This window comes from Rhinolophus ferrumequinum, chromosome 14, assembly GCF_004115265.2.
Source record: "Rhinolophus ferrumequinum isolate MPI-CBG mRhiFer1 chromosome 14, mRhiFer1_v1.p, whole genome shotgun sequence".
In the NCBI taxonomy this organism is placed as follows: domain Eukaryota; kingdom Metazoa; phylum Chordata; class Mammalia; order Chiroptera; family Rhinolophidae; genus Rhinolophus; species Rhinolophus ferrumequinum.
Genome location: NC_046297.1, coordinates 43,846,691 through 43,870,768, shown reverse-complemented (window position 1 = coordinate 43,870,768; position 24,078 = coordinate 43,846,691). Strand labels below are relative to the sequence as shown.

Genomic DNA, 24,078 nt, shown 5'->3' with positions numbered 1-24,078 from the left:
AGAGAAATGAATATAAACAGTTAAAATACAACTGTGCATCAAGTTCCTTTCTTTTAACCGTGGAAAACAGCAGTTTCTTGCAAAGAGTTATTTCAGAGATCACCCAATTCCATTTCCCTATTGTGTAAATTCTCTGGCCCAGAGAAAGCTTAACTGATTTACTAGAGCTTGAAACTAGTTAGTAACAGAATGGAGACGTTCCTGATACGCAGTTATTTCCTTACTCTGAATTCTGTAGATTGAAATGTTTTAAATTATTTTACTGGTTTTTTGATTATGTAAAATATATTTCCCCAACTCAGACATGAGCACCTTTTGAAAGGGAGCTTATTTGTTGTCTTCTGAATTGATAGTGATAGGTACATAACCTGTTTCTTGAATGAATTCAAATTTTAATATACATTTTTACTTTGGAAATTTCTTCTATTTTCTTTGCTTTTAGGATGGTAGAGTTTGCAGGATTGGTTTTTCCGTACAGCCGGACAGATTGGAATTGGGTAAACCGGATAATAATGATGGGTAAGACATTATGTCCTTTCTGTTTAACAGTTAGCTATTAAAAGGTATTATTTTAAACCTGTGTTTTGATTTTGGTAACCCTCAAGTTAAAAAAAAAGGCATTGCAAAAAATGAGACGCTTAAAATAGAGTGAAATGGTTACTTTGTAGTTTAATTTTAATTTTTATGCAAGCAGTGATATATAGCAAAAAATATTAGCAGTAAGAGTAGCAGAGGAGTTGATCATTTAAAAGAAATAGGTTACCGAAAGAACGATATGTATTTAGTAGGTCCCAAGTCAGATTTGCTATTTGATTGAAATAACTTGTTAGATCACATTTCTTTTCCTTGTTAATATTTCCAAACCAAGAAACTCAATGTGAAAATGACAGGGTTTTTAAATTTTGGGTCTTTATAAATGATGGCATAAAAAAAGATGTTTATATAATGTATGATGTGTTTCATTTGACTGCTTCTAAGGAAAGAAAGCATGATTACTTTTAAAAATCTAAAGAACAAAATAGTTTCAACCAGGAAAGAACCCCAGATTGTTGTGAGGCTACAAGTTTTTAGGTTGCTCTTTGATGTAAAATACACATTTTTGGTAGGATTAAGCAGAGAATACTTAGGCTGGTATTTTGCCAGTGCAAGTCCCAGAGTAGTGAGGCCTGGAAATCCAGGCTTGTTAGTAGGTAATTTGGGACTGTTATGTATTGTTTTACCTCTTGTTTTTTCCCAGGTCAAAGTTGAACAGCAACTCTGGGGCAGGAAGGACGTCAAGGCCTGGTAGGACAAGTGACTCCCCGTGGTTTCTCTCAGGTTCCGAGACTCTGGGCAGGCTGGCAGGCAACACCCTGGGGTAAGTTGTAGCCAGATGACGGCATCCATTGGTCTGGGCCATTGCTCTGTGAGTGCTCTCACTGTGAGTGCTCGTCTTTAATATTATCTAGTGATGGAATGAGGAAACTCTCCTGAGCTCTGGGCAGGAGCTCGTATTGCTCATGGTGAGCCACCATGATAAAAATAACCCACACAGGCTAATTACAATTAACCCAGGCTCTTGACCTTTTAAAAATGTATAATGTTCACATGAGTTTATAATGTTATTTATCATGTCACTTACGTCTTTTAAAAATTTTAGTGATACCACCTTTGGTTTTGTGACTAATTGTTGGGTAAAAAAAAATAACCTTTCTTTCTGGTGTCCAGATCAGATAGTTCTTTCCAAATTAAATTAATGAGGTTTGAAATTTATGTAACTAAACCTTCCAGCCTTTAATACAGTTATTTTTGCCTTTGTTTTTTTTTAATTGAGGTATAGTTGACATATAACTTCAGGTATACAACATAATGATTCAGTATTTGTATAGGCATACCTCGGAGTTCAGTTCCAGACCACTGCAATAAAGCGAATATCGCAAAAAAATGAGTCACATGAATTTTTTGGTTTCCCAGTGCATGTAAAAGTTATTTTTACACTATATTGTAGTTTGTTAAATGTGCAATAGCATTATATCTAAAAAAATGTATGTACCTTAATTAAAAATACTGCATTGCTAAAAACTGTGAACCATCATCTGAACCTTTCGTGTCATAATCTTTTTGTTGGTGGAGGGTCTTGCCTCAGTGTTGATGGCTGCTGATTGATCAGGGTGATAGTTGCTGAGGGTTGGGTGGCTGTGGTAATTTCTTAAAGTAAGACAACAATGAAGTTGAACATTAATTGACTCTTCCTTTCACTCGCTATTTCTCTGCAGCGTGCAATGATGTTTGATAGCATTTTATTCACAGTAGAACTTTTTCCAAATTGGAGTCAGTCCTCAAACCCTGCCACTGCTGTATCAACTAAGTTTATATAAAATTCTCAATCCTTTGTTGTCGTTTCAATAATCTTCACAGCATCTTCAGGCCAGTAAACTTCATAGCATCTTCAGGCTCCACTTTTAATTCTAGTTCTCTTGCTGTTTGCACCATATCTGCAGTTGCTTCCTCCACTGAAGTTTTGAGCCTCTCAGTGTCATCCGTGAGGGTTGGAATCAACTTCTTCTAGACTCCTGTTAATGTTGATATTTTGACCTCTTCCTGTGAATCACAGTTGTTCTTAATGGCATTTAGAATGGTGAACTCCCAGAAGGTTTTCAACTTACTTTGCCCAGATCCATCAGAGGAATCACTATCTATGGCAGCTGTTGCCTTATGAAACATATTTCTTAAATAAGACCTGAAAGTCAAAATTACTCACTGATCTATTGGCTGCAGAATGGATGTTGTGGTAGCAAGCATGAAAACAACATGAATCTCACTGTGTACCATGTTTCCCTGAAAATAAGACCTAGCCAGACAATCAGCTCTAACGCATCTTTTGGAGCAAAAATTAATATAAGACCCGGTCTTACTTTACTGTTATATAAGACCGGGTCTTATATAACATCACATTACATCACAACATAACACCGGGTTCTTACATTAATTTTTGCTCCAAAAGACACATTAGAGCGGATTGTCTGGCTAAGTCTTATTTTTGGGGAAAAAGCTACAACAGAGCTCTTGCATTGTCAATGAGCAGTCATATTTTGAAAGCAGTCTTTTTTTCTGAGCAGTAGTTCTCAAGAGTAGATTGAAAATATTCAGTAAACCATGTTGTAAATAAATGTGCTGTCATCCAGGTTCTGTTGTCCCATTTATAGAGCACAGGTAGAGTAGATTTTGCCTAATTCTTCATGGCCCTAGCTTTTTGGAATGGTAAATGAGCACTGGTTTCAACTTCAAGTAACCAGCTGAATTAGCCCCTAACAAGAGAGTCAGCCTGTCCTGTGATGCCTCTTCTTTTGCCTTGAAAGTCCAAGATGGCATCTTCTTCCAATATAAGAAAAGCTGTTTTTGTCTACATTGAAAATCTGTTGGTTAGTGTAACCACCTTCATTAATTACTTTAGCTAGATCTTCTGGATAACTTGCTGCAGCTTCTACATTAGCACTTGCTGCCTCTCCTTGCACTTTTATGTTATGGAGGTGGCTTCTTTCCTTAAACCTCATGAACCAACCTCGGCTAAATTCAAACTTTCCTTCTGTAGCTTTCTCATCTCTCTCAACCTTCATAGAATTGAAAAGAGTTAGGGCCTTTCTCTGGATTTGGCTTTGGCTTAAAGGAATATTGTGGCTGGTTTGATCTTCTATCCAGACCACTAAAACTTTCTCCGTATCAGCAGTAAGGCAGTTTTTCTTTATTATAATTTGTGTGTTCACTGTAGAAGCACTTTTAATTTCCTTCAAGAGCTTTGACTTTGCATCCACAATTTGGCTAATTGTTTGGTGTAAGAAGCCTAGCTTTCTGTCTATCTCGGCTTGCTATATGCCTTCCTCATTAAGCTTAATCATTTGCAGCTTTTGATTTAATGTGAGAAATGTGCATCTCTTCCTTTCACTAGAACACTTAGAGGCCATTGTAGGGTTATTAATTGGCCTAATTTTAATATTGTTGTCTCTCAGGGAGTAGGGAGGCCTGAGGAGCAGGAGAGATATGGGGAATGGCTGGTCAGTGAAGCAGTCAGAACACACAAGATTTTTCGATTAAGTTTACTGTCTTTATATGGGTGCAGTTCGTGATGCCCCAAAACAGTTAAACAGTAGTAATATCAAAGGTCACTGATCACAGATCACCCTAACAAATGTAATCATAAAGAAAAAGTTTGAAATATTGTGAGAATTACCAAGATGTGACAGAGATAGACATACAATGAACAAATGCTATTGGAAAAAGGATGCCCGTAGACTTGTGCGACAAGGTTGCCACAAACCCTCAATTTGTAAAAAACGAAATATCTGTGAAATGAAATAAAGCAAAGTACAATAACGTAAGGTATGCCTGTATATATTATGAAATGATCACCACAATAAATCTAGTTAATGTGTTAAAAAGAATTCTTTTATTTGTGATGAGGACTGTAAGATTTACTCTTAGCAACCTTCAAATATGCAGTACAGTGTTACTAACTATAGCCACCTATGCTGTACATTATATTCCCATGACTTATTTACTTATTCTATAACGGGAAGTTTGTACCTTATTTTTACTTTTTGAATTTTTTATAAAATGTATAACTTAAACTAGATACTCAACTCTTCTTCCATTTTTATCTAAAGTTGATATGGTAAAACTAAAGATGTCATACACAAATTCCAAGCCAGATGATTTTACTCATTTTGTATATTGATTCTTGAATAGCCAGATGTTTTTAAGCTACTCAATGATTCGATAATGCCAAATCAGTCAAGTCAGCATATGTGCCAAGGCTGATCAGAGAAATACAACTAGAAGCAATTTAAATTGTTTAAAAATATAAGGGGGAAGGTTTTAAATATTTTTTGTTGTTGTTTTGACACTGAATTCTTTTAGGTGAAGTAAGATTTAAAAATTGAGGTTCCAAAATGCTTACTTTGTTTACTTTTCTGTTTTTATGCTGAATGAGTTTTTTTTAAGGTCAGAGGAACGCTATTTAGTTGGGTGCATCCTTTAGCTCATTGTGTGCTAGAACTATTAATTGAAAACATAGCTCTGGTCTTTATTAAAATGTTGCGTATCTCTTTTTAATGGTCCTATGCACACAATTGATAAATCTGAAAATAATTGGTAATAACAAATGAAATTTCCATTTCCTTTGATAAACCTAGAAAGTGTTTGATTATATTTAAGAAAGAATAACTTCTTCATAATATTGTGTCAAACTATACCTTCTTTAAGATAAAAATTTCTTCGTTTAGTTGAAAGGTTGGCAAAATACAGCTTATAAGCTAATCTGACCCCTCCTGTTTTTATTGAAACACAGCTATGTTGATATTTTACAATCTATGGCTGCTTTTGTGCTAAGATGGCAGAAATGAGAGTACTGGCCACAAAGACTGTTTGTTTAGCCCATAAAGCCTAATAAACTATTTACTATTCTGCTCTTTGCAGAAAAAGATTGCTAATCCATGGTTTAGTTTATCTGTTTACCTAGTGGCATTTGTTCTGAATCCTGTACTCTACTTATTTTTAAATTTACCTTTTCATTTTGAAATAATTTGACTTTCAAAGGTTACAGAAGCTTTCACTCAACTTCTCCAAATGTTATTTTACGTAACCATAGTACAATTATCAAAACCAGGAAATTAATACTTTTCAGTGCTTAATCCACAGCGCTTATTCAGATGTCACCAATTGTTCCACTACCCTTTCTCTGATCCAGGATTGAATGTAGGATTCCATATTGTATGTAGTTGTTATTCTTCTGTAGTTTCCTCCAATCTGGACTGGTTTCTCAATCTTTATCTTTCTGGACCCAGATGAGTTTAAAAAATGGCTGGTTATTTTATAGAATGTTTGAATTTGTCTGTTAATTTCTCATGATTAAACTCAGGTGATGCATTTTTTTTTTAAAGTATTTTTTTTTTAGAGCAGTTTTCAGATTTCAATAAAAATGAGACGAAGGTACAGAGATTTCCCATATACTCACTGTCCCCACACATGCATAGTCTCTTTATAGTATCCCCGACCAGAGCAGTCCATTTGTTGTAATTGATGAACCTATATGGATACACCATTATTATCCAGAGTCCATAGCTTACATTAGGGTTCACTCTAGGTATTGTACATTTTATGGTTTGGACAAATTTATAATGACATGCATCCTTCATTATAGTATCTGTAGTTTGCCTTAAAAATCCTCTGTGCTCTACCTATTTATCCTATCCTCCCTTCCAATCCCTGGCAGCCACTGATCTTTCTGCTGTCTCCATAGTTTTGTTTTTTCCAGAATGTCATATAGTTTGAAACATACTGAAAGTATGTAGCCTTTCCAGATTGGCTACTTTCACTTAATAATGTACATTTAAATTGCTTCCATGTCTTTTCATGGCTTTATAATTCATTTCATTTTAGTGCTGAATAATAGTCTATTACCTGGACATACCACAATTCATTTATGCATTCACCTACTGACGGGCAGCTTGGTTGCTTCCAAGTTTTGGCAATTATGAATAAAACTGCTATTATCATCGTGTGCAGGTTTTTTTGTGTGAACATAAGTGTTCAACTCCTTTGGATAAATAATACCAGGGAGCACAATTGCTGGATCATATGTTGAGTATGTTTAATTTTGTAAGAAACGGTTAAACTGGTAAAGTAGATGTATCATTTTTTATTCCCACCAGCAATGAATGAGAGTTCCTGTTGCTCCATGTCCTCACCAGCATTTGGTGCTGTCAGTGTTCTGGATTTTGGCCATTCTAATAGATGTGTAGTTGTAGCTCATTGTTTTAATTTGCATTTCCCTGATGCCATATGGTGTAGAGCATCTTTTTATGTGCTTACTTGCCATCTGCATAGCTGCTTTGGTGAGATGTCTGTTAAGGTCTTTGGCCCATTTTTAAATTGAATTATTTGTTTTCTTATGGTTGAGTTTTAAGAGTTCTTTGTGTATTGTGGCTAACAGTCCTTTATCAGATAACATCTTTTGCAAATATTTTCTCCCAGTCTGTGGCTTGTCTTTTCATTCTCTTGACAGTGTCTTTTACAGAGCAGAAGTTTTCAATTAATTAAAGTCACTTTATCAATTATTTCTTTCATTATGCCTTTGGGGTCCGATCTAAAAAGTCATTGCCAAGCTTATGGATATGTAGATTTTCTTCTGTATAATGTTCTAGGAGTTTAATAGTTTTGCAGTTTACATTAAGGTCTTTTGATCCATTTTGAGTTAATTTTTGTGAAGGGTATAAAGTCTAGATTTATTTATTTTTTTTTTGCATTTGAATGTTCAGTTGTTCCAGCATTATTTGTTAAGAGGTTATCTTTACTATATTGCCTTTGCTAAAGACAGTTGACTATATAGCGTCTACTTTTGGGCTTCCCATTCTGCTCCTTTGGGGGGGTTTTTTGTCTATTTTTTCACTAGTAGAACACTGTCTCGATTACTGTACCTTTATAGTAAGTCTTGAAGTTGGGTAGCTTCAGCCCTTCAACTTTGTTATTTAATGTTGGGTTGGCCCTCCTGGGTCTTTTCCTTCTCCCTGTAAACTTGAGAATCAGATTGTTGATGGCCACAAATTACTTGCTAGGAATGTGATTATGATTGTAGGTGATACATTTTTGACATAAGTGATGATGTGCCCTTCTCAGTGCATCCTGTCAGGAGGCACATGATGTTGACATGTCTCATTATTGGTGATGAGGTTATTAACCCCTGATCACTTAATTAAGGTGGTGTTTGCCAGGTTTCTCAACTATAAAGTTCCTATTTTCCTCTTTGTTAATCAATGTGTATTTTGTGGGGTGATAGTTTGTGACTATGTAAATATCTTATTTGTATGCTTGATTTTAGCATCCATTGATGATTTTTTGCCTTAATTATTTCTGTGGTGTTCTACAAATTGACAAATATTTTTTAAAAAATATCCACCATTCCTTTTACACTTACTAGTTGGAATTTGACACTAAGGAATAACTTTTCCTCCTTGCCCATTTCTTTCTTTTTTATTCTGTTTCTGTTTGGTTATTTATATCATTATGGTCTCATGGATATTTTATTTTATAGTTTATAATCCATTACTATTATTTATTAATGTTGCTCAAATTGTCCTAGATTAGAATCCTCTTTTCTTTATAAATAAAACTTGGATATAACCAATTATAATAGACTATGGGGCTGGCCCAGTGGCTGAAGTGGTTGGAGCGCAGTCTCCGTAACACCGAGGTCGCCGGTTCGATTCCCATGGGCCAGTGAGCTGCGCCCTCTACAGCTAAGATTGTGAACAACGGCTCTTCCTGGAGCTGGGCTGCGTTTGCAGCCAGAGGTTGGCGTGAGCTGCCGTGTGCTGCCGCGGGCTGCTATGTGCTGCCATGAGCGGCCGGTGGCCAGCAGCCTGCGAGAGCTGTTGTGAGCTGCTGTGAGCTGACCGGAGACCAGCGGCCTCAGCCCAGGGGAGGGCAAGGCTCATAATACCAGCATGGGCCAGGGAGCTGGGTCCTATACAACTAGACTGAAAAACAACGGCTTGAACTGGAGGGGGGTTTGGGGGGAGAGGGAAAAATAGACTGTATGACAGAATGACTTAAATAGAGCTGTGGAGTTTAATGAATTGGCTAATAAAATATACAACGAATATAGTAATAAAGTGTAGTACGTTTGAGCTTGAATAAAATCTCTGTATCTCTGTAGACCTACTTCAAAGATGACTAGGGCTAATTTTAAGACTTTGAAATGCAGAAAGAATCAATAATTTTTGAGTCCCCCTTACCCATCTTTGCCTGTACTTCTTTTCACATCCACGTTTCCCTCCCATTTACAAACACACACACACAGTTTAGAACAAACTATAAACTCTTTCATGTTGGGTTCGTTATTGCAATATTTAAAAGTATCACAGTGCCCCCTGAGAAGTCATTGCTAGTCATTGTTTACCTCTATTTGGTCTTGTTGATGTCCACAAAGTGTAAATACTTAAAGGCTGATTGTTTCTTTTGACCTCTATGAACATTCTTCTCAGTTTGTTGATGGTGAAATTGTGATCAAGTTATTTTGCAAATCAAGAAATTGTATAAAGTCAAAAATATTTTCTTCCATATAAATTTTTTTCTTAGTGGGGTTTTCCTTCTTTCTATGTTGATTACAATAAACTTAAGTTTGCAATTTGTAACATGTAATAAAGGATCTAGTATGAGAATATTTTGAGTCCCCAAAGAGAATTCTTCCCCACAAATTTACTGTACAAATGCAGTCAAATAGGACAGGGACCATCCCCACAGACCATTGTCCCCATCCTCTTCCTTCACAGTCTCAGCTTGCTCCGTTTGGGTTCAGAGGTGTTGTGAATCGGGGACTGAGTGGTCTCTGTATTGGAGAGCTGCATTGCAAAAATTTTGGGGTAATTGATGCTGTTTTTCTTTCCATCAGCATGGATAATTGAGAATTCATTATTTATTTTGACTGTTCATACTTAAGAATGCATAGCAGTCACAAGGTATGGGACTTGTAACATTTTTCTCTTTGGTATTTTTACTGATTAACAGGTTTGTGTGCTAAAGATTTCTAGCTACTGCTCTTTTCTTCATTTTATAATTACTCAGATTTGTCCTGGGAGACATTTCAAAAATCTTCTAGGTATTTTTTTAAACTTATTTCAAACCAGGTTAAGGGTAAGAACATCAAATGTATTTGGAGAAGAGAGAGTTTATTTGTGTTCAATAGTAAGTTTAAAATGAAGATATTAGTATCTAAAATCTCTTTATTCTTTTATTTGTTGTCACTAGACATAATAGATGATAGTATAAGCTGCTTTAATTGGTTTGAACTACCATTGAAAGTTAATCCGAGCTAATAGTACAGGATTTGAATTGTAAAATCCAAGTGGGTCATGGTAATTGTAAATAGTTGAAGCTGGCTAGGTAGGTAAGATAGGAGGTAGTAGGGCTTTGACAAACGAAGTGGATGCCCCATTTTTTTATTTATTTAAATTTATTGGGGTGACAATTGTTATCAAAATCACATAGATTTCAGGTGTGCAACTCTATATCACATCATCCATAAATTACATTGTGTGTTCACCACCCAGAGTCAGTTCTCCTTCCATCACCGTATATTTGATCCCCCTTACCCTCATCTCCCACCCCCAACCCCTTTACCCTCTGGTAACCGCTAAATTACGTTCCCCAGATTAATTTTCAAACCCCGTGGCCATCCTGTGGTCACCGACTGCCCTTCAATCCCTTCACCAGCCCCCCCCCCCCCCCGCCCCGCCCAGCCCATCTAGCAAACCTCAGTTTTTTCTCTTTGTCTCCAACACTGTTTCTGGTTAGTTCATTCACTTATTCTTTTCTTTAGATTCCGCAAATAAGTGAGATCATATGGTACTTATCTTTCTCTGTCTGACTTATTTCACTTAACAAAATGTTCTCTAGGTCCATCCATGTTGTTGCAAATGGTAAGATTTCTTTCTTCTTTATGGCTGCGTAATAAAGGAGGCTGCTGATCAGCTGATTATTACCATAGGAGAATACAGAGCCATTGTTGCCAAACGCATACCTTCATGCCTTCTCCCTTTTTTGTCCTAAGAAAGGCTGCAAATCTGCATTTTTTTATGTGAAATTGCCTCATTTAATTGTTGGAACTGATTAATATTTTCATGCAAATAAATATACACATACTCGTATACACAGGCACACACATACCAATCAGTCATACATATACATAATGTGTGTGTGTGCATCTGTGAGTGTACATACCTTGTTTCCCCAAAAATAAGACCTAGCCGGACAATCAGCTCTCATGCATCTTTTGGAGCAAAAATTAATATAAGACCCGGTATTATGTTATGTTATGTTATGTTACGTTATGTTACATAAGACCTGGTCTTGTAGTATAGTAAAATAAGACCGGGTCTTACATTAATTTTTGCTCCAAAAGACCCATTAGAGCTGATTGTCCGGCTAGGTCTTATTTTTGGGGAAACATGGTATATACTCTTTAAATAAACTTTTTATTTTAGAACAGTTTTAGATTGATGGAAAAATTACAAAGGTAATACTGAGAGTTCTTATTAATATATTCCCCACACCTAGTTCCTACTGTTACTAACATCCAACATTAGCCTGGTGCATATTTTGCAATTAATGTATACTGATTATTACTAATTGAAGGCCTTAGGTTATTCACATTTCTTAGTTTTTTTCCTACTATCCTTTTTGTGTTCCAGAATCCCATCCAGGATACCACATTACATTTAGTCATAATTTCTCCTTAGGTTCCTCTTGACTATGACAGTTTCTCAGACTTTCCATGTATATATTTAAAAATATTTAATTTTTTTTTAATTGGGGAATATTGGGGAGCAGTGTGTTTTTCCAGGACCCATCAGCTCCAAGTCAAGTCGTTGTCCTTCAGTCTAGTTGTGGAGGATGCAGCTCAGCTCCAAGTCCAGTCGCCGTTTTCAATCTAAGTTGGAGGGGCACAGCCCATCATCCCATGTGGGAATCAAACCAGCAACCTTGTTGTTAAGAACTAGCGCTCTAACCAACTGACCTAACCGGCCTCCCCAGATGTATATATTTTTTAAATCAACCAACCAACCAGCCAACCCACCAGGTATAAATAAAGTAGAAACTGGTATTGCCAGTATTTTTGAGTTTAATATTAACATTTTCAGTTTAACATAACTATTTTTTCTCTAGGAAGCAAGCTGGTTAGAGGAATGTTCGAAAGAAAATGAGGTAGGGAGGCTAGTAGGTTGTTTGGATTCTGATAGAAGAAATCCTGCACAGTGGCTGTGAGTGGGAAAACATGGTATCCTCCGCAGTAACTGTCAGGTTAATGGGCAAGCGAGAGATATTTTGACATTTATCTTTCACCTAACTTCAACTCAAGGTTTGTGTAGCAGAGATTGCAAACTGGCAGCCATTTGTGTTTTGATGGAGTAATGCAGTAGTGAATTTGAATGTTTTAGATAGGCTGATATTCTCCACTCTTCCTTGTTATCTGGACTTCAGTTATTTGTGTAATAATCTTTTTCATTCCCGTAGGGAGATTTGAGTTTGTGATACCTATAAGGTCTGCCCAGGAGTAGATAGATGTGTCCTGATCAGATTTCTAACATTATTTGCTTGGGGGGAAAATGGTATGCATTCCTTGGTGAAAATCCGTCGTTTCTCATATTTATGTTGGCCAAGTAATTTATTGTCCAAGCTGGGACATTCTAGAGTGAAATTAGTAATTAGGCTCAGATCGTAGGGTTAAACCAGTACTATCTCAGGCAAACCGGGACATACAGTCACCTGATTATGTGTTTTTAGGACTCTAGTGTGGTTCTCCTTGTTTTCAAGATGAAATAATATATTTAGCTTTTGAATGTTTAAAAATTCCGAGAGTAGTTCTCCCTGATTTAGTTTTTACAACTTACAGGAAACCATGAAGTAGAAATGCTGATTTAATATTGTATTTGAATACCTGTTTATGTTTTATTGATCCTATATTACTTTCTCTTGCACAATTGTCAATGGATATGACTTGAAAAGAAAACATGTCTACTTTCTAGAATATTTCTTTCTCTGGTAACAAGATTTTATTTTTGAGGTACAGACGTTTTTAGGTTTATGTAGTTATTTTTGTCTGTTTTTGCTTTTATCGCCTGTGCTTTTGGTGTCATATCCCAGAGATCATTGCCAGATTTGCTGTCATGAAGGCTTTTCTCTGTTTTAGAAATTTTCTAGTTTTAGGTCTTATGCTTATGTCTTTAATCCATTTTGAATTAATTTTTGTATACGGTATAAGATAAAGGTCCAATTTCATTCTTTTTCATGTGACTATCCAATTTTCCTGGTATCATTTGTTGAGGACACACACTGTCCTTTCCCCCTTGAGTGGTTTTGGCATCTTTGTTGAAGATCATCTGACCATCTACACGAGAGTTTCTTTCTGGGCTCTCTATTCCATTCCGTTGGTCTATTTGTCTTTATGCCAGTACCATGCTGTTTTAATTAATGTAGCTTTATAGTAATGTTTTGAACTCACAAAGTGTGAGTCCTCCAGTTTTTTTCTCCCCATCTTTTTCAAAATTGTGTTGGCTATTCTGTCTTGAGATTCCATATGAATTTTAGGATTAATTTTTCTATTTTTGTAAAAAATAACATTGGGTTTTGATAGGTATTGTGATGAATCAGAAGATTGCTTTGAGTAGTATGGACATCTTAACAATATTAAATCTTCCAATCCAGGAATACAGGATGTGTTTCCATTTATTTGTGTCTTTCATTTCTTTCAGCCACGTTTGGTAGTTGTCAGTGTATAAGTCTTTCACCTCAGTGATATTTACTCCTAAGTATTTATTCTTATTATTGCTACTGTAAATGGATTTGTTTTCTTAATTTTCTTTTTGTTAATGTAATGTACTTTTATTGCCCCCTGTTTTTCTCTTTTGGTTTTTGAATGATTCTTTACGACTGCATTTATAAAATCTGTCACATAGATGAAATTAAATGATGTTTCATACTGCAGCCCTAAGAATGCACAATATTATTTTTTTCTAAAATTATCTTGGGCAGCTCTTACGTTATAGATACAGACCCTGAATAAACATGAATTGATAGAATGTGTCAACATGTGTAGAAAGCCTTCAAAAAGGATGGTTCCGGGTTTTCTGGAGTGTTTCTTATCTTACCATTTTATTGAGGAGACTTTAAAAAGTTTTTGTTTCAACAGATTGGGCTTTCCAATTAAGTGAAAAGAAAGACCAAGAAGTTTGTTGTATATCGATTTGAGAATTATTACTGGTTAACGTATTCAAACATTTTTAAGGAAAGAAAAAGACTTGAAAAATCAAATTTAAACTAAATCTGTTTGCAATGGCTGGTGGATGGTTTCAGCGTTAGGTTAATGAAATGCAGAGGAGGCAGAAATAAAGTACCGCTTTCTAGATTGAATGATCTCTAAGTATTACATTCATTTTGAATAGAACCGGCACTGTTATAATTTAAAAGGCTAATGTGATTTGTGTGACAATTTCCCTAGGATCTGATTGCATACAGAAAAGCAGTTGTTTTATGGTTATGTAGCTTACTTAATTTGAATATTCTCAATTCTCATGTTTACGGCAATAAGTGAAGATACCTGTTTTCTCATATTTAAGAAAAAAATTAATGAATATTTTAAATAGTAGCTTCCCCTTGGTCAAGGTGGTTAACAGTGCTAAATATTAATGAACTCTTATCTTTGCAAAGGAATGTTTTATTCCGTGTAAAGTACTTTAAGTCCTAAACCCTGAATTTTACTTTTTGTATAATAGAGTGTTGATAATTATATCTGATGGATCTTTCAAGCAAAGGCGAGATGTATTTTATAACTCATTTTAGAGTTGTGACTAGAAATACTTCATATGTGGCTCTTTAAAAAATTATTTTAAAAGATGCAAAAGTGTGATATTTATCTTTCTGAAAAGTGAGTTTATATGCTAGCATTTAAAAAAATTGGAACAGTGTTATTTTTAAAGTTTAGTTCTATTACCTTATTCTATCAAACTACTACTATATATTACGTCAGTTAGACAAATAGCTTTCTCTTAGCTGTAGAGACTAAAAATGAGACCCAAAATGATCTTTTCAGAATGATTGTAGAAAATGATAATTCTGTCAATTCTCCAATATTTAGAAGTCGCTGGAGTTCTGGAGTAGGTGGAAGTGGAGGAGGGTCCTCTGGTAGGTCGTCAGCTGGAGCTCGGGATTCCCGTCGGCAGACTCGGGTGATTCGGACAGGACGGGATCGAGGGTCTGGGCTTCTGGGCAGTCAGCCCCAGCCAGTTATTCCAGCATCCGTCATTCCAGAGGAGCTGATTTCACAGGTATGGACCTTGTAGAACACTTAATGTAAAACAGGACAAGGTGAAGTTGAACTGGATATAGTGGACTGTAGTCATGATTCATATCATGAATTGTGAAGCACTGCTTTTCTATATTGATGCCAGAAAGCTGATTTTGATAACAAATTTAATCAAAAGACAATTAGCATAGCATTCTTTTGTACATTGTATTTCAGGCCCAGGTCGTTTTACAAGGCAAATCCAGAAGTGTCATTATTCGGGAACTTCAGCGAACAAATCTTGATGTAAACCTTGCTGTAAATAATTTACTTAGCCGGGATGATGAAGATGGTGATGATGGGGATGATACAGCCAGTGAATCTTACTTGCCTGGAGGTTGGTGGATCGCCATTATGGTTTTCTCATCTCTGAAGGCAGAGATTTTTTTTCACTCTGGAATGGAATGTTAAAGTACGATGGGTTTTCTGACTGTTCTTTCCAAGGTGGTAGATATTTCTCATTGTAATGTTTGACTTAATTGTAAAATTATTTTTAAGGGGAAATGGGGAAATGTTTTTGCTTAGTGTACTTGTACTCTAATGCTCCCAATAAAGATGTAGATATCTGTGCATGGCTTTATCACTGGCTGATAGATGATTCTGGAATGTAGCTTTTTGATGCCCTTATTATTGAATGTGTAATAACTGAACTGCAGTTAGCTTTTGACTGTGTTATCTCTACGATGTCACAAGTATCTTAAGTAGAGATCTTACTTTCTTGTGATTATGTAGTAGGTAGCCCAAACAGTCATGCATGTCATATTCCTTAAAATCTTTGTTAAGAACATTCACTCTATTTCCTAATTACTTATTGCCTGTTTTCTCAGGCTGTGTCCATCAGTCCCTGGTTTTAATCTGTTTTAATGTTCAGAGATCCTTCAATGGTCTGCAGATATTTTTTTCTATATCTGCTTCATTTATATTTGTTTCTGTTTCTAGAGGATCTTATGTCTCTACTTGATGCTGACATTCATTCTGCCCACCCAAGTGTCATTATCGATGCGGATGCCATGTTTTCTGAAGACATTAGCTATTTTGGTTACCCTTCATTTCGTCGTTCATCACTTTCCAGGCTAGGCTCATCTCGAGGTAATTTTGCATTTATTTCTTGTGATCATTGGCTGGCTGTATGGAGAGACGGTGGTAAAATTCACTGTAATTGAACTTTTAATATTACAGTAGGTAAAATCATTAGTTATTGGTATTTTTGGATGCTTTGGCATTAAAACTTATTTTTTATCTTGAAGAGTCACAATAATTTAAAGATGATTTATATCTACAGTGTGGAATGCTCATCAAGGGTTACGACTTACTAACTGTATTTTTATTTAGGAATATGGATTCTGAACTAAAAGCAGAATTCTACTTTACAGTGACATGCAGCATTCAGAAAACAAGTCTCTTTAGTTTATTTGATTAAAATAAAGAATTATTATGTTCGTTTTAAGTCCTGAATAAATGGAAGAGTGAAATATGAATAAACTCCTTAGAATGGGATTGGCCAATAATAAACATATAGAAATGTTTAGCTTATTAAAATGCTATTTTCAAAAGTTTGAAATTCTTAAAAGATACTGTACATAGTAGAGATTAGAACGAAGATTTTGAAATCATACAAATACAAGATTTTCTCTGTATGTTGGTATTGATTTAGCTTGCATTTTAATTTTAAGTCAGTATTTTTACTTTCCAGAATATAAAACTGCTTGATTCAAATAACAGACAAGAATAAGCTGTATTATTTACTGATCATTAGTAAACTGGAAAAGAAGACGTATTATATTAAGACCTTGCTGCAAATAACTAGCAATTAAAAGCAGAGTTTTAGCAACAAACCCATGGTCTTTTAACATACTGAACCTATTATGTAATAGCTTAAAAGAATTTTAAGTAAAGGCATACTTTACTGCCTTAAATACATCAAGTATTCCATTTTCAAATATTCAAATATATAACCCAAATAAGTTGTAAATTTCTCCCTTTTGCTTTTCCTTAGGTAACTCTATGTGGACATTGCTTTTAGTTTGAAGCATATGAAATTGTTGGTACTGATTATTTTGGACCTGCATTGATGGCAGTTTCATATGGTTCAACTTAATACTGTTTTTAATCCTTCTTATCCAAATCTTGGAAAGTTTATTTTGATTATATATTTAAAAAAATTATGAGCAAACTGAAAAAAAAAAACTGGCTTTAGAGAGTTTGTTGCCAATTGTAGAGGAAACATTTTTGTAAGGAAATCTTGCTATAAAGATTCTTATCATAAATTGTGAACTACTGCTTGTATTAAAGGATGCAATCTGGTTTCTCAAAAATTTTAGATAAGACATATCCATAAAAATCCAGCCTATAAAGTTATTCTAAACAAGAGCTTGGATTATCAAAAGTTTTATAGTTAATGTTAATGGGTTTGTTTTTTTTACCATTTCAAGTTTTTTTCCTGTGCGTGCAGGTTTGTTTTTTTTTCCCTTTTTTCCCCCCTTCTTCCACCTCCCCTCCCACCCTCCACTCTGGTTCAAGCCGTTGTTTCTCAGTCTAGTTGTGTAGGACACAGCTCCCTGACCCATGCTGGTGTTAGGAGCCTTGTCCCCTGCTGCCCCCCCACCACCCCACTGAGGTAGTTGGTTGCCGGTCGTTGGTCGGCCGCTCATGGCAACCCACAGCAGCCAGCGGCAGCTCACCTCGACCTCCGGCTGCTCAGGGCAGCCCAGCTCCGGGGAGAGCCGTTGTTCTCAATCTAGCTGTAGAGGGTGCAACTGTCTGGCCCATGTGGGAATCGAACCGGAGACCTCAGTGTTAGGAGCACAGCGCTCCAACCACCTGAGCCACTGCCCCGGCCCAGTTTTTTTATGTTTTTTGGTTTTTTTTAAATAACTGAAGATGCTCTATCTAACAAATACTCTTTTTTGGTTTCATGTTTATCTAACGTGTTGAAATTCTAATTGATGCATATTTTCTAATAAATAAAAAAGGCTATGGTAAGCATTTTTAATGAAAGCCAAACATTCTAAAATCCATTTAAAAATCCAAAGTCCAGTTTAAGATAAAGTAATTCTGCTCTAAAAACATATAGTTGGAATTCAGAAGTCTGCCTCTACATAGTTCTTAAAAATACTAGTTTAGAATTTTCATACATTCACTTGGGCGAGTTAATGTTTTGAATGTTGCATGTCAGGCTTATTAGAAATACATTTACATTAAGTTTTTGTGAGTAGATAAACTGCTGTTAGTTGCATCCTGAAGGGTCTTTACTAGAGAGTGGCTTACTTTTATCCCACTGGTGTGACCCAATTGCATACCAGTTCTCCTTCTTCCCTTAGAGAGAGACTCTGAGCTGTTGCGTGAACGTGAATCCGTTTTACGTTTACGTGAACGAAGGTGGCTTGATGGAGCCTCATTTGATAATGAAAGGGGCTCCACCAGCAAGGAAGGAGAGCCAAACTTGGATAAGAAGAATACACCTGTTCAAAGTCCAGTATCTTTAGGAGAAGATTTGCAGTGGTGGCCTGATAAGGTATTTGGAAAAAAATCTCCATGCTTTCCATTTAAGTAGATTCCTGCCCCCTTTTCTCTCCCCCCCCTCCCCAAAAGAAGAAAGGTTTCTGTTTTATTTTGGATTTGGATTTTTGTACTACCATTGTGAAAATAGGTAAAACCACACAGACATAAACTGGTATTTTTGTTTTGTTTAAAATATAAGTAGAGCATCTTTATTTGGTACTACATGAGTCATATTAGTGAGATGTGTTTCAATGGTGCTATTTTTTTCTTACTTGATGAAGTAAATCAGAGAAATTGGAATGGTAGTTCCAGATAATACATTAGCATTCTGTTTCAGAATTTCTTTTCTGGTGATACTTACATCAGTAACTGATAGTATATCTCTAGTAGGATTTGTTTTGTAATGTCACGTGGACCCCGATTTCTGCAGGGCAAGTTTGTGGTCATTTAGATACAAGCATACATGTCAGGGCAAGTTTAGGGATCTGTGTTTCTTTGATTAGTTAGCTGTCCCTTTTGATGGCATAATTCAGACAGGCCCCTTGCTCTAAATGCTGTGGGAGACAGAACAGGCTGAACAGGAATGGACTGGCGGAGTTCTGCTCTGCATTTTGAGGAGAAGTACAATGACTGGCTCCTAGAAAGCATCCAGGATTTAAGATGATTTGAATCTTTAAAAATCCATCAGTGCCACAAGTGAAACCGAGTCGGTGCATCCTATTGATGGTGTGTAAGTTTGATTGTCTTACGTGATAGGTAATTCATCTTCAGAGGGTCCTATAGGAAGCCACATGTTTTTCACTTTTTTTTTAGATTGCTTCTTTCTTATTTCTACAGCCAGTTGGGTAGGAAATTTTCATAAGTAGAAGTAAAGTAAAAGGAGGTAAGAACTTTCAGGTTAATCTCTAGCAGATAAGGAGAGCCTCTTCTGATAGGAATTTCTTTTCTTTCTTTGAAGTTGAATTTGAATTTGGGATATTAAAGGAAAATATTATCTAACTCTGAATTTATTTTTCATAGTTATTGTGAATAATGATGTAGTTCATTTACTTTCCCCTGTAGTCAGCTCATGTAGAAAACTTGAATGCAAGAAACAACATGAATTTTAATCAGTCTCTTTGTTATTCTGTTTGCTTTGGCAGCTGGCAAACTTTCCCTGAATTGAATTCTCTTATTTATTTCCATAAAACTAAAAATTGCCCAAGTTTTACTTTCACTTGGTAGAAGTTGATTTAAACCATTGGGCTTTTTCTTTTGTTTGGTACATTGTTCTGTGTTTCCTATTTCTCTTGCCTGCATCATATTAGGACTGTGTCTGCTTCATATTGGCAGGAAGTCATGGAGGACTCATGAGTTTTGTTTTAGTAGTGCCGTCGCATATATATTAGTCTAGGCTTCTTTATTATATTATTTTTGATTAATGAAAGTGTTTTGAACAGTACAAATTTAGCAAGCTCTTTCCCTGGCCAGTATACCCTCTGTTAGATTTAGCCAGTGTTTTTGCCTTTACTGATAGGCATGTTTTAGAATGCAGAGTTATTAAAGGGTAAAAAGACCTTGCCTTCAGGTAACTTTAGTACGACATGCAAAACTGGCAAACAGAGGCAGAGGATAAATACCACATGAAGAAACAGGTAATATGCAGGACAATATTGGCCCTCCAAAATTGGGGGCCGTGATCCCTGAAGGTTACAAGGTTAGGGGCAAGACTTGATTAGAGGATGGAGAGGTAGATGGAGAGTGCAGGAAGAGAGGTGTCAGCATCACTGCTTGGAAATAGATTCATTCTCTCTCTCTCTGTCTCTCTCTCTGTCTCTCTCTCTTCCTCTCTCTCTCCCTCCCCCCCCTTCCCTCCCTCCCTCTGTCACCTTCTCTCTGTAAAAATAAATGCATTCCTGCTTAATTTCAGAAATGACCTAATCCAATATTTTTACATTGTAGGTTTGGTCATCATCCATAGTACTTTTCATTCTTCCTTTTGTTAGGGTGCATGAGGAATTCCATTAGTTTGTGATCTGGATTAGTACTGACTTTCCCAACACCCACTTCTTCAAAAGGAGCGGAACAGCCACTTCACAATTTTACCATTTTGTAGGCCAATAAACCTTCTTTAATGGTGGAATGTCGTCTTTTCTTTAAGGTTTTATAGTATAATCTTGAACTGAAGCTATTTGAGGTAACCTTAAACTTGAAATATATCCATGAATTATTTGAGTTAAATGTCAAGACTAGTATAAAAGCATAATTGAAATTTACCATAGGGATATTGAAAGATCTATGAAGACAGAGGGTAATTAGGTCAGTGGTAAGTTAGTAGCCTTGATTAAATGCATACTGTGTATAAGACCTTTGATTAGGTGTTAGGGTGAGAATTTTGTGGGAAGCAAAAAAATGATATTAATACTTTTAAGTAAGTATTACAATAGAGTTAGGTACAAGAGGCTTTGGGGCGTTGCAGAAGGCCACATAGAGTGATTACTAAGAGTGTGGACTCTGGAGCCAGACTGTTGGAGTTTATGTCCTGGCCTGTCACTTACCAGCTGTGTGGCCTTGGCCACATTCTGTAACCTCCCTGGGCCTTTGTTTTCTCCTCCGTAAGATGAGGGTAATAACAGTTTTTACCTTATGGGATTGTTATAAAAATTAAATAAGTTAGTATATGTGAAGTGTAAATAGCAAGGTTCTCGCAGGGTCTACAAAGCGAACAGGCAGTTTCTGCACATAATGGGAGGTGGAGAGCCCAGTGGGTTTGGGTTTTCCAAGTAGGTCCATGTGTCAGTAGTATTTTGTGTGCTGGCTTCTCTGCTAGAATTGGGCACAAGCTGCCAGAGATACAGACCATGCCCCTTGTCTGATTAGACTAGAATGCAGGTAATGGAAACATTTCATTTCAATAATAGTTTAGCATAATAGGAAATTAAAAGGCAATCTGTGTGTAGCAAAGTAAGACGTTAGGGAGTGCCTAAGGCCGTGCCTGTAAGTCCAAGTCCTTGATGTGTAAACTAGCAGGTGTGTACTGTTTTCTGAAGAGTTTTACCCAGAATATCAACTTTTTGTTATGCTGTTTTCCCTTTTCCCCCAACTCATTCCTCCCCCAATACTTCTCTCTCTCCCCTATTCCCGTCCCTCCTTCTCCTTGCTTATTGTACTTTACATTTCTGGAAGTAGCTATGATAATGCAGTTACTTTAATGAGAAGATGAAATCTTTTCAATTAGGGGATTATCTAACATGGCTGCATTTTCACTTCTCAGTCATTTTTGCAATTTACTTTTCTCAGACTAAAAATTTAATTCTATGTTGCTGAATGTGTACATGTAAATTGTAATTATGTATGTATTTATACCAACCTTCCAACAAGAATCTAAAGTGACTTATAAGGTGGGAAAAAATACAGTTACAATAGTAACAAAGACTATTAAAAATAGAACGCTAAGTAATAAATGCTGAAGAGAGAGGAGGGAGAAAAACTGCAGGAAATCCATGCTAAGTAAATCTGCTGAAGCTGAACATATAAAAACTTTGTTCTGTGTCCTATCACAAAACAACACTCTTTCCATTTAAAGGATGCCTTATCGTTTCTTTTCAGTAAGCTGTCAGAGAAGAGCTTGGTGAGAGTTGTGTGGTGGGTGATGAAAAAACAAACTGATTCAGCAAATCAATATGTTAATGTATAGTCATATGCCTTTCTGTTCTGAATCTAATTCCATATAGTCTAGGGGAAATAAGAAAATTTATTCCTATCAGCCTGTTGAATTGTACTGTTCTGTGTCATTCTCCATTTCTTTTAATGGTTTTGAGAGCAAATAGCCCATGACATTTGGCTCCTTCCTTCACCTATTTGGAGTAGCTTCCTTGTTGGAACCACTTGCTCAAACTTGTTGGCCATATTTCTTCGCTTGCTGGGTTCTAGATGTGGAGGTTAGGTGGGGACTCTCTGTGGTGGTGCTGGTGGTGGTGGTGGTGATGGTGGTTTTTAATTGACACTTGAAAGTTTCCAGGAAGTATTTGTTAAGACTTAGCTAGGTGTGTCACAAATGTAATTTAATAATGAAGTAAGAGGAAAAAGAGAAATGGTCATAAAAAGGAAAAGAAGCCAGGCATAAAAAGAAAATGGAGAAGTAGAAAGGCAAGGGAGAAATGAAGTGTGCATAAGAACAGTTGACCAAATTGCAGTGTAACCTGTAGTTGTATTCCATCCATTTCAACCATAATACATTGTTGTTGGAGCTGGTACTTAATGGGAAAACTAGTGTTTGCTGATAGTAGGAAAATTTTTTCAAAAATTTTTTAAAGATGAAAATTAGGTTTTGCGGGAGAGATTTAGGAAATGGAAGACTAACTTTTTCCAAATATAAATTACTAAATGTAGATGTGGGTGGTAGGAGTTCATGTTGCTGGGTTGAGTGCTTTTTGTTTTTCTTAAGCTTTGGACATGAGCTAATTTCCATCATATTTTTAATAGTTTTCCTCTCCCTTTGGGAAAGAATTTCTAGTTTGATTGATGACCTGTTTACTGTCATTCAGATAGTTGCAAACTTTCTAATTAGATGCAACCTCTAATGATTTGATTTTTGCTAAATAGAGCTAAACTACTGATCTTTAAGGAAACAATGCATATCCACTTTTCCAGCTGGGTTGAAGCAGGCTCCCAACTTGTTCAGAAGCAGCTGTTAGTATGTCATTAAAACAAGAAAACCATTGTGTTTTTGTTTTTTTATGAGTGAGCTAAAAAGACTGTTCCTTTGTGTGTATTTGGTGGTTGTGTATTTCTCTACATAAAGTAGGGAAGAAGCAATTGATGATTTTTCCATCATCTTCCTTTGGATGGTGATTGTACTATCCATCCACATTTGTCCATAGGGGGTTTTCAGGGCCTTTGCAGTTTAGGTGACTCATTCAGGACTTAGTATCCTAGGGAATGTTGGCCTACCCTTGAAGGATATAGCTAAGTCAGTTCTGAGAGGGCCTTGTATGCCATGCTTTTGCCATGGAAATGGCTTGTTCAGGATTGCACTGCTCTGGCAAGGCATTTACTTGAAGAAGTTGGAATTAAAATTCATTTGTTCATTCAGTTATCAGTGTGCTCTTATTATGTGCCATGTGCCAAGCGGGCCTTTGGGAATGTAGAGGTGAGTACGGTATGGACTCTCCCACAGGAAACTCAGTGGGGAAGACACATTCATAGACAATACGATGTGTTTACAGTATGATCAGTGGTAGACTGAAGGTGAGAATATAATGCTTAGCGGCTCAGAGTGAGGAATGACTAATACCACATGAGAGATTTGGCCAAGATTTTACAGAGAAGATGACATTTAAGCAGCATTTTTAAGGTTAAGTAGTTGGTGACCAAGATGCAGAGGCATTCCAAACATATCAAGCATGGGCCTAGAGTCATGGAAGGTCACCGTGTGTTTGGGGAGAAACGAGAAATTCAGAATTGCTGCCATGTAGTAGGGAGTAGGAGAAGAGCAAGGTGGAGCAAGACTGAGCAAGGCCCCTGACAGCTTGCCAAGGAGTTAAGATGTTTTGCAGTCACCAGGAAGTCAACGGAGTTCTTTGAGACTTGATATGATTAAATTGGTGGGGTTTCATTTTGCTTTCAAGGAGATGAATTATTGGCATTGAGGGATAAAGATAGGAATAGGAAAAATCTGGAGTCAGTTAAGAGACTGGTAGTGTTGTTATAGAAAGGAATGGTGA

The 24,078-nt window shown here is 36.4% G+C and overlaps 1 protein-coding gene across 5 annotated transcripts in view; it reads left to right on the top strand.

The window, feature by feature from the left end:
* Positions 1-24,078, top strand: part of UBR5 (ubiquitin protein ligase E3 component n-recognin 5) — a 127,390-nt gene that overhangs the window by 38,292 nt on the left and 65,020 nt on the right. For 3 of the 5 annotated variants that reach the window (XM_033125734.1, XM_033125733.1, XM_033125737.1), the window contains exons 4-9: positions 443-519; positions 1,238-1,357; positions 14,666-14,855; positions 15,050-15,209; positions 15,812-15,961; positions 18,175-18,386. In XM_033125734.1, the coding sequence (XP_032981625.1) occupies positions 443-519; positions 1,238-1,357; positions 14,666-14,855; positions 15,050-15,209; positions 15,812-15,961; positions 18,175-18,386 (909 nt within the window). The remainder of the gene's footprint in view (positions 1-442; positions 520-1,237; positions 1,358-14,665; positions 14,856-15,049; positions 15,210-15,811; positions 15,962-18,174; positions 18,387-24,078) is intronic. The other 2 variants (XM_033125736.1, XM_033125735.1) reach the window with 1 other exon arrangement.